Source organism: Neoarius graeffei, chromosome 23 (assembly GCF_027579695.1).
Source record: "Neoarius graeffei isolate fNeoGra1 chromosome 23, fNeoGra1.pri, whole genome shotgun sequence".
NCBI lineage: Eukaryota > Metazoa > Chordata > Actinopteri > Siluriformes > Ariidae > Neoarius > Neoarius graeffei.
The window spans coordinates 38317051-38330964 of NC_083591.1; the positions used below are offsets into that span (position 1 = coordinate 38317051).

General features: G+C 43.9%; 1 protein-coding gene across 1 annotated transcript in view; it reads right to left on the reverse strand.

The window, feature by feature from the left end:
* kcnj9 (potassium inwardly rectifying channel subfamily J member 9) overlaps positions 1-12362 on the reverse strand; it is a 55876-nt gene extending 43514 nt beyond the window's left edge. Inside the window, exons 1-2 of the mRNA XM_060906131.1 lie at positions 12068-12362; positions 11359-11572 (exon numbers count right to left, since the gene is read on the reverse strand). Of these exons, the coding sequence (XP_060762114.1) occupies positions 11359-11572; positions 12068-12362 (509 nt within the window). The remainder of the gene's footprint in view (positions 1-11358; positions 11573-12067) is intronic.
* Between the last annotated feature and the right edge of the window lie 1552 nt (positions 12363-13914).

The following is a 13914-nucleotide window of genomic DNA, read 5'->3' on the forward strand; positions in this document are numbered from 1 at the left end:
CATTGCAAGCTGGAATTAAAAAGGAAGGGGGGGGGGGGGGGGTAGCGCAATTTGATTTATACAACATGCCTACCACTTTCAAAGTGAAAATTATTGTTTTATTGTGACACAAACAATAATTAAGATGAAAAAAACAGAAATCTGGAATGTGTACAGGTATTCACCCCCTCCCCAGGTCAATATTTTGTAGAGCCATCTTTTGCTGCAATTACAGCTGCAAGTCTCTTGGGGTTTGTCTCTATTAGCTTAGCACATCTAGCCACTGGGAATTTTGCCCATTCCTCGAGGCAAAACTGCTCCAACTCCTTCAAGTTAGATGGGTTGCGTTGGTGGACAGCAATTTTCAAGTTATGCCACAGAGTCTCAATTGGATTGAGGTCTGGGCTTTGACTAAGCTATTCCAAGACATTTAAATGTTTCCCTTTAAACCACTCCAGTGTAGCTTTAGCAGTATGTTTAGGGTCACTGTCCTGCTGGAATGTGAACCTTCGTCCCAGTCTCAAACCTGTGGCCAACTCAAACAGGTTTGCCTCCAGAACTGCCCTGTATTTAGTGCCATCCATCTTTCCTTCAGTCCTGACCAGCTTTCCTATCCCTGCAGATGAAAAATATCCCCACAGCATGATGCTGCCACCACCATGCTTCACTGTAGGAATGGTGTTCTCAGGGACTTGGGTTTGCGCCACACATGGCATTTCCCATGATGGCCAAAAAGGTCAATTTTAGACTCATCTGACCAGAGACTCTTCTTCCATGTGTATGGGGAGTCTGCCACATGCTGTTGGGCAAACTCCAAAAAAGTGTTTTCTTAAGCAATTACTTTTTTTGGCCACTCTTCCATAAAGCCCAGCTCTGTGGACCGTACGGCTTAAAGTGGTCCCATGGACAGATGCTCCCATCTCCGCTGTGGATCTTTGCAGCTCCTTCAGTGTTATCTTTAGTGTCTTTGTTGCATCTCTGATTAATGCCCTCTTTGCCCGGTCTGTGAGTTTTGGTGGGCGGCCTTCTGTTGTCAGGTTTGTAGTGGTGCCATATTCTTTCCATTTTGCTATAATGGATTTAATGGTGCTCTGTGGGATATTCACAGTTTGGGATATTTTTTATAACCCAACCCTGATCTATACTTCTTCACAACTTTGTCTCTGACCTGTTTGGAGGCTCCTTGGTTTTCCTGTTGCTTGCTTAGTAGTGTTGCAGAGTCAGGGTCCTTCCAGAACAGGTTGATTTATACAGACACCATGTGACAGATCATGTGACACTTTGATTGCACACAGGTGGATCTTAATCAACTAATTATGTGACTTATGAAGTGAATTGGTCGGACCAGCTCTTATTTAGGGGTTTCATACGAAAGGGGGTGAATACTAGGGGTGGGTATTGGCAAAGAAGTCACGATTCAATTCGAATCACGATTCACATGCTACGATGCGATACTATCACGATGCATCACGATTCTTGAATTATTGCGATGCATTGCGATATATTCAACATACTTCAGTGAAAATGTAAAAAAAAAAATAGAGCATAATTACCAGTGGCTGTGTACGATCTGGATAGTGTCTCCAATTGATGCATAACTTAGAGCAACTCAGTTCATAACTGAATTTAATGAAACGACTTTGGAGGTAGTTGCCATTAAAACAAATACTGTTTCCATACTTAACGAGTGGACACACTAATGACAAAAATTGCATAGGATTTATAAAACTAAAAATAATAAAAGAAAACTAATAGCAGCAGTTTTCAATTTCTTTGCAGCACCTGCAGTATGGGAGGACAAGGCAATAATAAATATCAAAATATATATACTATATTACTCAGTACATTAAATTATCATCATCATCATCATCATCATCATCATCATTATATTATTTGTTACATTACTTTACATTATATTTAAATGCCTTATGCATTTATAGTTTGTGGAGCATCCTCAAATTAGGAAACAATACACTCATTTAGCATATTTCTTTTAGCATGTTGTAGTACCGCAGCAGTTATGTCAGACTCGGTGAGTGTGCAGATGTCCTTCTCAGATTTACGTATTTCTGCAGACAGGAGTGTAGCGTGGATGGCGGGCTGTTGCTCTAAAAAGCGCTCAAGCATGTCGTGCGCGCTGTTCCAGCGAGATTTGTAAACAGAGTCGCAGTCGCATATGATGTCTATGCAGAATGTCTAGGTCGCAGTAGCCCGCCGCCGGAAATGCCACTGGCATGAAGGCAGCGGGCGTCAAAGACTCCACGGCGACATCTACAGGACTGGAAGTTGTATTCTACTTGTTTTTGGCTGATGTTCGCCAACCATTCATACAATTTTATTTATTCATTTTTTAAAATTAATAATCGATATTTGGCGTCAAGAATCGATGCAGTATATCGTGAAAGTTAGTATCGCAATGCATTGTCATGACGATTATTTTGCACACCCCTAGTGAATACCTATGCACACTCCAGATTTCTGTTTGTTTTTTATCTTCATTATTGTTTGTGTCACAATAAAATAAAAAAAATAAAAAAAACTAGATAGAACTCGACGCCAACGGCGTCGATGGGGATGCCTCCGCCTGGTAGACTACACGGCTTATTAAGTTGTGATTTGGGGATGGACATTTGACCTCACAGTAATCTTGACCTGTGACCTTTTAACCTCACAATCTAATCAGTTCATGTTCGTCCCAAAGTGCACAAATGGTGAAAGTTTGGTGAAATTCCTTTCATTAGTCTTTGAGATATGGCGTTCACAATGTTTCGGGACAGACGCACGCACGCACGGACGCACGCACGCACGGACAGACGGACAACCCGAAAACATAATGCCTCCTGCACCTTAAGGTGGCGGAGGCATAAATTAAAAAAACAATTTGCACCTTTAAAGTGGTAGGAATGCTCATCTCATCTCATTATCTCTAGCCGCTTTATCCTTCTACAGGGTCGCAGGCAAGCTGGAGCCTATCCCAACTGACTATGGGCGAAAGGCGGGGTACACCCTGGACAAGTCGCCAGGTCATCACAGGGCTGACACATAGACACAGACAACCATTCACACTCACATTCACACCTACGGTCAATTTAGAGTCACCAGTTAACCTAACCTGCATGTCTTTGGACTGTGGGGGAAACCGGAGCACCCGGAGGAAACCCACGCGGACACGGGGAGAACATGCAAACTCCACACAGAAAGGCCCTCGCCGGCCCCGGGGCTCGAACCCAGGACCTTCTTGCTGTGAGGCGACAGCGCTAACCACTACACCACCGTGCCGCCGGTAGGAATGCTGTGTAAATCAAATGGTGCTCACCCTCCAAAAATCCATTTTAATTCCATCTTGTAATGCCACGAAACAAAACAAACACCAAGGGGGATGAATACTTTTGCAAGACACTGTACAGGAGAACCCGTGGCCAAGGGTGAGCTAGTGCATTCACCCTTGTCAGTGCTTCCTGACTGATGAGGGACCAATACAGAGGGCACTGAGCATTTTCCTTCGTGGCAAGATGATGTATGGCTGCTTTCCAAAACCACATCCATATCTGATCCACCACCTATGGGGAGCGGTTTCCATTCCCCATAATGAGCACCACTCCTCAACAATAGGGTGCACCCAGAATTTAAAATTCCAGGCACATGAGGTACCTTCAGAGATAGACAATGCACTTCAGTTTGTGTGCCAGCATGTGTAAGTGACGGGAACATATTCTTCCTTGGCAGTTGATATAAGCCACCAGTGTGATGATGTCCATCTGGACAAGAACATGATGCCCTCTCAAGAAGGGTGGAAAACGCTTTAGTGCTAAGAGAATCACCAAGAGTTCCAAATAATTTTTGTGAGCAGCCTGCAGGAATGAATCTCACATTCTACTCACTCTTCTGCCCTTGTGAGTGGCTCCCCAAGCCTGAAGAGCTGCAGCTGATGTGATCACCTTCCTGGAGAATATGGTGCCCATCAGAACTCCCTGTGTCAGAAATGCTGGTTGCCTCCATGGATACAGTGCCCTGTGGCTATGGTATGTTTGGTCTAATCTAAGGAAGAGCACCCATTGCTGGAATTCTCTCATGTGCCAGCAAGCCAAGTTGCCATAAGAGTCAATTCCATCAAGTCCCCTAGCCTGAGGCACCTTTTCTGAGGTGCATGTTCAGAGTGGAAAGGTCTCGAATCAGCTATAAATCCCCCTGCCTTTATTAGCACAAGGAAATACCTTGAGTAGAAACCTAATTGGCTCTGCTCAGGAGATACCACTCTGATTGCCCTTTTGTCCAGTAAGGAGATTTCCTCCCATTATTCCTTTGAATTGGGATGGAGTAAGACCAAACTGCAGTCTGTATCCCATGTCTGTTGTAGGGATGTTAACCGATGACCGTTTGACCGGTGGTTGGCCGAATCAACGTCAACCGGTTAATTTTTTTTTTTGGTTGTCGGTTAAAAAAAAAAAAATCAATCGTTTTGAAGCTGACGATTTTGGAGCGGAGAACCTGGAATTCTGTGTTGTAAACGCTTGGGGCATGCCATGCAGTGTAAGGACGACAGCTGACAAATCAGAAACACCCATTCAGTCATGTCCCGCCCTCCCGCCTCAGTTAAAAAGACAGCTGACAAATCAGAAACACCCATTCAGTCATGTCCCGCCCTCCCGCTGCCACTCGGCGAAAGAAAAGTGTAGACACAGGCTTTTTAGCTTACAAATTACTATTCTGTTTTTTTTTTTAATTATTATTATTATTATTATTATTATTAGAAGGCACATGGAGTTTAGTCCTGCCTTGGCCAGTGCATTCTGAAAGTATGTTTCGGTCTGTAGCCAACAATGCATGTTATTGCAGATCATATCTCTCCACACAAACTAAAGGCGCAGATGCCGACTTTTTCACGGCTGAATCGCGCAGATCCGATTTTTTTTTTTTAGGGGGGGGCGTTGGAGTGTCTGAATAATTTAATCAGAGTAAATTCTGTATTAAAATTACTAAATAAGCAAATGCTGTTACAGTCCATGAAACATAGGAAGTATGAGAAGAAAACAGTAAATCAGAAAGCTGCGCACATTTGTGCAGCTTCCGCGAAAACGTTTGCATCCCTGTAAACTCATAGATTAACCGACTTTAACCGGCTAATGAGGCTCGGTGGTCGGTCAAGATTTTTTTTTAGTTTTCGCCATCCCTAGTCTGTTGCTCTCAATACCCACTTATGTTATGCACATGCACCATGCCTACATCCTTTCAGTAAGGCATGTTAGGCTCTGCACCGATGACACGCACCACCTGGGCACAGCGCCACTGCATGCGTGACATGAAAGGCCTGCATCATGCAGGTGCTTATGGGACTTTTTACTCAGCCATTCACAAAATTTTTACCTCGCCTGGGACGGAGTCCACCAGATGGCGAGGTATTGTTTTCAATGGGGTTTTTTTGTTGTTGTTCCTTTCTTTCTGTGTTAGCAACATTACGGGAAAACGGCTAGACCAAGCTTCATGAAACTTTCAGGATAGATGGGCATTGGTCTCAAATAGAATCTCCAACATTTTGAGGGTCATCCGATCAAGGTCACCAAAAAGGTCAAAATAATTTTTTTTGTGATATCTTCCTTCGTATTCATCATATTTACTTCAAACCAATTCCAAAATGTTTATCTTTCAATTCTGCTTCTATTTATATGCTACATGATGAGGGATCTCTCATAGTTTTCTTAGCGGTTGGGGGTCAAATGTCAGGGGGGTCAAGGTCATTGCTAAAATTTGCATATTTTCCAGTATAACTCGAAAACGGTTAGAGATAGAGAGATGTTTAGCATTATCAACATACAGGAAGTCATATATGAGCTTTCATTTGGCACCATGACCTTTGACCTTGTTTATTGGTTTGTTTGTCTGTTAACAATCTAGCGTCTCGACGGTTGTACCGATTGACTTCAAATTTTCAGGGTAGGTGGGCAATGGTCCGTAGATTACCTGATTAAATTTTGGGGGTAATCGGGTCAAGGTGAAGGTCACCGGAAAGGTCAAGCTTTCGGTCAAGATAACATTTTCCATTATAACTCAAAAACGGTTGCCGACAGACAAATGTTTACTATTATGCACGTATAGGAACTCCCATATGGCCTTTCATTTGGCACCATGATCTTTGACCTTGAGTGAGCCTGAAAGGTCAAACTCAAGGTCATGGATTTTCAGAGGGCTGTAACTTGAAAACGGTTGATGGTAGACAGATGTTTACCATTATCAACTTATAGGAAGTGCCATATGGGCTTTCAGTTGCCACCATGATCTTTGACCTTGAATGACTTTGAAATGTCAAACTCAAGGTCATGGATTTTCATAGGACTATAACCTGACGGCTGATGATTGAGAAATATTACCATTATCAACATATAGGTATAAAATAAGTGCTGCCGGGCGAGGTTTGTTTTGCCTGGCAACACTTGTTTGTGTTTGAAATGTTTTGCAATTTGTTGTAAATTATTATTTTTTTTTTTGCATGAACTCGGTAACAGAGCCCTCGGCTTCCTGGCCTGTATGCACTGGGTGAGGCACATTTATTAAAGAACACCAGCAGAGAACAAACTCTTTCTTTCTGCAAGGTGGTACACACTGTCTCCTACAAGGGCTCTGCATACAGGAACAGGTTCAGGATCAGAGAACTTTGTGGGGAAGACAGCGTCAGTAGCCCCTTTCACATACAAAATCCATTAACGTATCAAGTAAAAACAACACGGAATAGATACATTTTCATTCCCATTCAGTCTTTTCCCATCTAACTGTATTCCCACTCAGTGCTATGGAGCACCAACCATGCAAGACTGGATCTGACGTATAATTCACGAGGTGACAAGTCCACTGATGTGAAAAGCCCAAGCCAGAAGCTGAGACGTTAGCTAGTTAGCACCAGAGCAGAAGTCGAGCTGCATCATGTCTCTGTTGACATGTTTTCCTGTTTCATAATGTTGAACATTTGTTCAAGCAAAAGCTATTTATAACATTTTTGCTTATACAGTGGGAATGGCATATCTGCTGACTCACTCAAGCATACAACCATTACTCCTTGAACTACACACCATGCACCATCATGTAGTTGCCCATTCTCTATAGACAGCATCATTTTTTTTTTTTAATTTATTGCCTTATTTTAACCCCGGCTTCTGTTAGTTACTCTTACATTTGTTTTTATTTTCCATGCTGATATGCACTGTGTTCATTTCTACTGTCGTGTTTTCATGCCTGGTGTTTGTTGTTGCTTAGATTATCGCGTGTAAATAAACACCCGTCTCCCTGCCTCGGCCATGATAAAAATATTAAATGGAAATGTCAGAATCCTGAGAGAGAGAGAGAGAGAGAGAGAGAGAGAGAGAGAGAGAGAGCGCATATTCACATCACTTTTATTACAGTATATTGTTTTGATTTATTATTGTGTGTAGATAAAACTTTATCAGAGGTTTGCATGTACACGAAAAGCTTTATATATGGTTCACGCCTATCTGCAGTTTCGGCTATCTGCTTTCGATCTTGGAACGTATTCCCCGCGGATACAATGATGCTTTTCTTTGTCTGTTATTTTGAGTTCGCTGCTGGTTGCTTTACGTTGAGGCAGTAGGAGTAGTGCCATCACAATATCACGACATCATTTACATCACCGCCAGCAATGTCATTACCAGTCACTACAGGTAAATCTGACGGTTCCGATTCCCACTGGAGCTGGAACAAAAGATATAAATACATGTTACGAGGGCGACAGGGGACAGAATAATATTTCAACGTTGCGGTGTTGCTCCAATTCCCACGTGACATGATTACTGCATAATAACGGAAAATCTATGGATTGGGAATGGGGTAAGTGCAGAGGCTCCAACTCTCCCGCCGTGGGTGGGAGATCTCCCGCTTTAGGGAACATGTAGAAAATCCTCCTGACCTCCCGCTGACAACATAAAAATCTCCCGCCCGCCCTTACTACACATGATTAGTTAAAAAAAAATATAACTTGATACGTTTATGTTGACGAAAATTAATAATTGACTTTCCGCTTTTCATGTGTCTGACATTGTATGGGTGGACTCAAGTGTGTACCCCGCGGTATCCCTGGTCGGTACACCGATCGGCGTAACGGGGGGATTGGAGTGAATGCCGGAGGCATGCGTGCGCAGATCAAGCACGCATATGAATGGAGCGGAATTCGGTACGCCGCGGGGTCACACTGAGCCACCGAATGTCTTAGCAGTTACCGATAAAGCATACAGATGGCGCTATTAACGATACGCGCGAGAGAACGAGAAAACCCGCGACACTCAACCATATTGTTTGTTTTTTTGCGTCTACATTTATCGCCTGCTCGTCTTTAACTTTATGTTCTCTTGAATGAGATAATGAAACGAAGTTCCGTTGGTGGAAACGGCGAAAGCCAAACTACGAAGAAAAAATATCAGAAAATCGCCAAGATAAAGTTCGGATCGCCCATCGTGATGGTCGCCAGGGACGAATGGCGGACTATTTTGGACGGCAGCAAGACGACCCTATATCTGACAGGGTTAGATCACCAGACCAGACGTTAGATTCTAACAAACTTGTCTGACTTTTTGTCTGACTTTTACTAACTTAGAAATAGAATATTATTAGAAGAACATTATCATCAGAGGGTCGACCATTGGCAATTTATAATAGTCATTATTGACATTAACATTAGGCATATTAAAGTTTGGTCTATAGTCACTGGATTTATCTAGAGCTGTTACTATTAATAAGATTTAATTGACACGAAAATGTAGTGAATCATTCATATATATTATATACACACACACACACACACACAGTGGGGCAAAAAAGTATTTAGTCAGCCACCAATTGTGCAAGTTCTCCCACTTAAAAAGATGAGAGAGGCCTGTAATTTTCATCATAGGTACACTTCAACTATGAGAGACAGAATGGGGGGAAAGAATCCAGGAAATCACATTGTAGGATTTTTAATGAATTAATTGGTAAATTCCTCGGTAAAATAAGTATTTGGTCACCTACAAACAAGCAAGATTTCTGGCTCTCACAGACCTGTAACTACTTCTTTAAGAGGCTCCTCTGTCCTCCACTCGTTACCTGGATTAATGGCACCTGTTTGAACTCGTTATCAGTATAAAAGACACCTGTCCACAACCTCAAACAGTCACACTCCAAACTCCACTATGGCCAAGACCAAAGAGCTGTCAAAGGACACCAGAAACAAAATTGTAGACCTGCACCAGGCTGGGAAGACTGAATCTGCAATAGGTAAGCAGCTTGGTGTGAAGAAATCAACTGTGGGAGCAATTATTAGAAAATGGAAGACATACAAGACCACTGATAATCTCCCTCGATCTGGGGCTCCACGCAAGATCTCACCCCGTGGGGTCAAAATGATCACAAGAACGGTGAGCAAAAATCCCAGAACCACACGGGGGGACCTAGTGAATGACCTGCAGAGAGCTGGGACCAAAGTAACAAAGGCTACCATCAGTAACACACTACGCTGCCAGGGACTCAAATCCTGCAGTGCCAGACGTGTCCCCCTGCTTAAGCCAGTGCATGTCCAGGCCCGTCTGAAGTTTGCTAGAGAGCATTTGGATGATCCAGAAGAGGATTGGGAGAATGTCATATGGTCAGATGAAACCAAAATAGAACTTTTTGGTAAAAACTCAACTTGTCGTGTTTGGAGGAGAAAGAATGCTGAGTTGCATCCAAAGAACACCATACCTACTGTGAAGCATGGGGGTGGAAACATCATGCTTTGGGGCTGTTTTTCTGCAAAGGGACCAGGACGACTGATCCGTGTAAAGGAAAGAATGAATGGGGCCATGTATCGTGAGATTTTGAGTGAAAACCTCCTTCCATCAGCAAGGGCATTGAAGATGGAACGCGGCTGGGTCTTTCAGCATGACAATGATCCCAAACACACCGCCCGGGCAACGAAGGAGTGGCTTCGTAAGAAGCATTTCAAGGTCCTGGAGTGGCCTAGCCAGTCTCCAGATCTCAACCCCATAGAAAATCTTTGGAGGGAGTTGAAAGTCCGTGTTGCCCAGCGACAGCCCCAAAACATCACTGCTCTAGAGGAGATCTGCATGGAGGAATGGGCCAAAATACCAGCAACACTGTGTGAAAACCTTGTGAAGACTTACAGAAAACGTTTGACCTCTGTCATTGCCAACAAAGGGTATATAACAAAGTATTGAGATGAACTTTCGTTGTTGACCAAATACTTATTTTCCACCATAATTTGCAAATAAATTATTTAAAAATCAGACAGACAATGTGATTTTCTGGATTTTTTTTTTCCTCATTCTGTCTCTCATAGTTGAAGTGTACCTATGATGAAAATTACAGGTCTCTCTCATCTTTTTAAGTGGGAGAACTTGCACAATTGGTGACTGACTAAATACTTTTTTGCCCCACTGTGTGTGTGTGTGTGTGTGTGTATATATATATATATATATATATATATATATATATATATATATATATATATATAAAAACTCACCTTCGCGCCTACGGCGCTCAAACTTGTCTCCCTCCGAGCTACTCGCAGAGAGGGAGAATCTCCCTCTTTGCAATTTCCCAAGTTGGAGCCTCTGTACTGTAAGTGTCTGGCCAGACTCACATTTTCACTCCCCACTGCGGCGTGCTGGGGTGATTATGTGGCCAGAGGTGTCCAGAAGTGTTGGTGACCGGCAGTTTTCTCTGCCTACACAGACGGTTCTGCGCCCAGAAAAAATAAAAACTTGCCTTTCAACGTTCAAGCGATTTATATCGTCTCTGCTGCCCATAATTTTCTGAAAATCCAATTATTCCACCACGAAATTATCTTCGATTCGGGTCATGACCGGAAACGACGCCATATTTGTTGATCGATTCTCGCGCTCTGATTGGCTGAGCTGGACCACGTGACCACACCGTAGTGTATGTAGTTATGTTACAGAGCCAGGCAGCGTACTACAGAGGGCAAGTTAGAAAGCCAAGCACACATACATCTTCCCCCGAGAGAAGGCCTGGGCAGCCTGGCCCTTCTACGCTGGGACAGATGAGGGGTGTTCCTTAGCTATGCCATTCTGGCCTCTTGAGGTTTAGGCTGTCCTGGGGGTCCAGTCTGTGTTGCCATGGGGTGTTTTGGGATCCTAAAAGCTGAGGATTGGTGGACTGACACCGGTGCAAAGGTCTGGCAAGAGCAAGTGGACAGGGCAGGCCCTTAGGATCCACCAAAACATCTAGGAGCTGGACTTTCTCTTTGTAAGAAAGGCTAGAGGGGTTGAGTCACTGTGCTTTTTTTTGATGAGAACGGTATAGGAGCATGTAGGTTGTGTAGGTATAGATGCATCCCTGTGTGTGTGTGTGTGTGTGTGTGTGTGTGTGTGGTGTAAATACCTGCAGTATGCAATAAGGTACCATATAGCACCAAAGAAAAGCCAGGTGACGGCATAGGCCATGACGAAAACAAAGAGTGAGCAGCGCCAATTCAGGTCCACCAGAGTGGTAAAGATGTCCGTCAAGTAGCGGTAAGTTTCCCGCATGTTACCATGCTGGACGTTACAGCGGCCGTTTTTCTCCACATATCGTTGCCTCTTACGCTTACTGCGTGCTGGAGAGAAGATATCGAGGAAGTAAAAGAGGGACAAAGAAGGAAAAAAAAGCGAGTGAAGACGGATGGACAAAGCAAGGGAGGGAGACAGATCGAGACAGGACCCCCAAAGGATAAGACAGAGACAAAACAGGGAGATGAGTGAGAGAGAAAGAGAGTCAGACACACAGAAGGAGAGTAAGAGAAAGTGCAAAGAAAAAAGGAGAAAACATGAAAAACGAGCCAAGATAACGTGGATAAATAGATTAACGTGGCTGAACAAAAGCAGAATTCAATATTACACCAAACTATTTTTCTTTGCAAACCCGCACGTGCGAACGTACAGTATGCACACATCGTCATCAAGTAGTTCAAAAGAAAGCATAAAACCTTGTGTCTGTTTTTGCTGGTGCGAATGCAGGCACCTTTTTTTTTTTTTTTAAATCAAAGAACGCCGAAAGATAAAACACTATTCAACGTGTTTCACAGTTTTAAAAAGCTGCTGAAATCTCTTACCCCAGCCAAACCTTCCCCGCTCCTGCCCTGCCCCTTGCGGCTTCTTTCGGTGCTGATTGGCTTGTGCTTCCCGGGCAGCCATCTTGTCCTGGAATGACAGGGTGTTATTAGAGGGCACTTGTGGGGGCGGTGATGTCTCTGTGGTTACCACGTGCCCAAGTTCCTCCGAGACGTTAAATACACCCGTGGCAGGAACATCTTCTTTGGTCTCCTCAGCAGGCACCTCCCCTTTCTCTGGGACCGGCAGAGAGAGGGACTCTGGCCGAGAAGAGAACGTGGAGTTTTCCAGTGCCATCTGCGCGTGCGTGCGTGCGTGTGTGCGTTTGTGAGAGTGCGTCAGTGGGTGGATGGCTATGTGAGTGTCCCAATGTGTTAATGATCTTTCTTGGTGTGTTATTCTCAGTTGCGGTAGCTCATCTGTGCCAACTTGCTTCCTACACGAAAACAGGAGACAGAAACATAAGAGCGCTCTGATTAGTAAGATACAGAGATTCCACAAAGCACCGGCCGGTCATGTTCAAAGATTGGACACAGGTATTTAAATTTAGAACAGGTCAGAGCTTCAGAATACAGCTGAAAGCCCGGATAGTATAATCTCTCTCAAAAGGGCAAAAATTCTTTGTTACCTAATCATCCATAGTAAACGAGGACCCAAAGCCTTAAATCCACTAACAAGACTTCAGTTTTTTCTTTCTATTCTTTTGGAATATCCAGTCTTTGCGTAATGAAGAACAGGGTTTTTTCTAGAAAAATTTAGTATGAGGGCGCTCACCATGGCGAGGGAGCGAAGCGGGGGGGGGAGGATGGTGCCGGTTGTCCGCCACCCCCTCCGCCGTGCGAAGCCTTTGAAAAATTGAGGCTCCAATGGGACATTCTGAGGCTATCTGAGAGGGAAATTGTAACGAATTGTCTGTCAACATTGAAAAAGAAAGAAGTAATCTTCTTCTGCCCCGGACAGTCTTCGGCTTTCTTCCGTTTCGTGCCGCGGGATGACGTCTTTAAATGCCCAAGTGTCGACAAAAACAACTCGCGAACTACTTCTGTCAAAAGCTCCTGCGCCGGTGGGTGAAAGGTCATTCAGTCTCGAGAAATCTCGCTCTACAAGTCAGCTGACCTTGTATGTAATCCATGTCAAATCTCGCGAGAGCAGCCGCGACAACTAAACAACATGGCGCCTCCGTCTGGAAAACGCCAATTCGGATTGTTTTTGCACCGTCTGGCGGTGTATCTACTATGATTGGAATATTTTTGGAGCAATTATAACGTATTTGATGATCAGACACATTGTCACGTGGTGTTGCTGGGATGTTTTCACGGAGAAAAAGATCGTTTTGAGAAAGACTGCATGTTGTGCAGTAGCATATAAGTGCATGGCCTAAGTGTGACTTGGGGTTCAATCGGCATTTCGGTAAGAGGGCGCACGCCGAGAGTAAGAGGGCGCAGCGCCCCTGTTCCCCGGTTTAGACGAAAGCCTGAAGAAGACACAACAGGGAATGCCCCTATAGAAAAATAATCCATGAACTAGATACAGACTGTGACTAAAGTCACGGTAATTTGTAGGGCTGTGCTCACAGCTCGCGATACTCGATCATGCACGATTTTCGGGGGTACGATACGATATCGTTTACTCACTTGAAAATCGAAAATCCCATACATGACATATTTCATGCATATCTCCCGGTTCTGTACCAGGTTGTCATCAATTTTCACTTGATTTAAAGCATGTTTCATGCCAGAAATCGACGGAAATTCATGCTTGCAACCTGTTCCGACCAAAAACGTTTTTATTTACAAATGGCGTTTCCAGTTACTCCAGGCATGGCATGCGCACTAGAAATTAGGCGCTC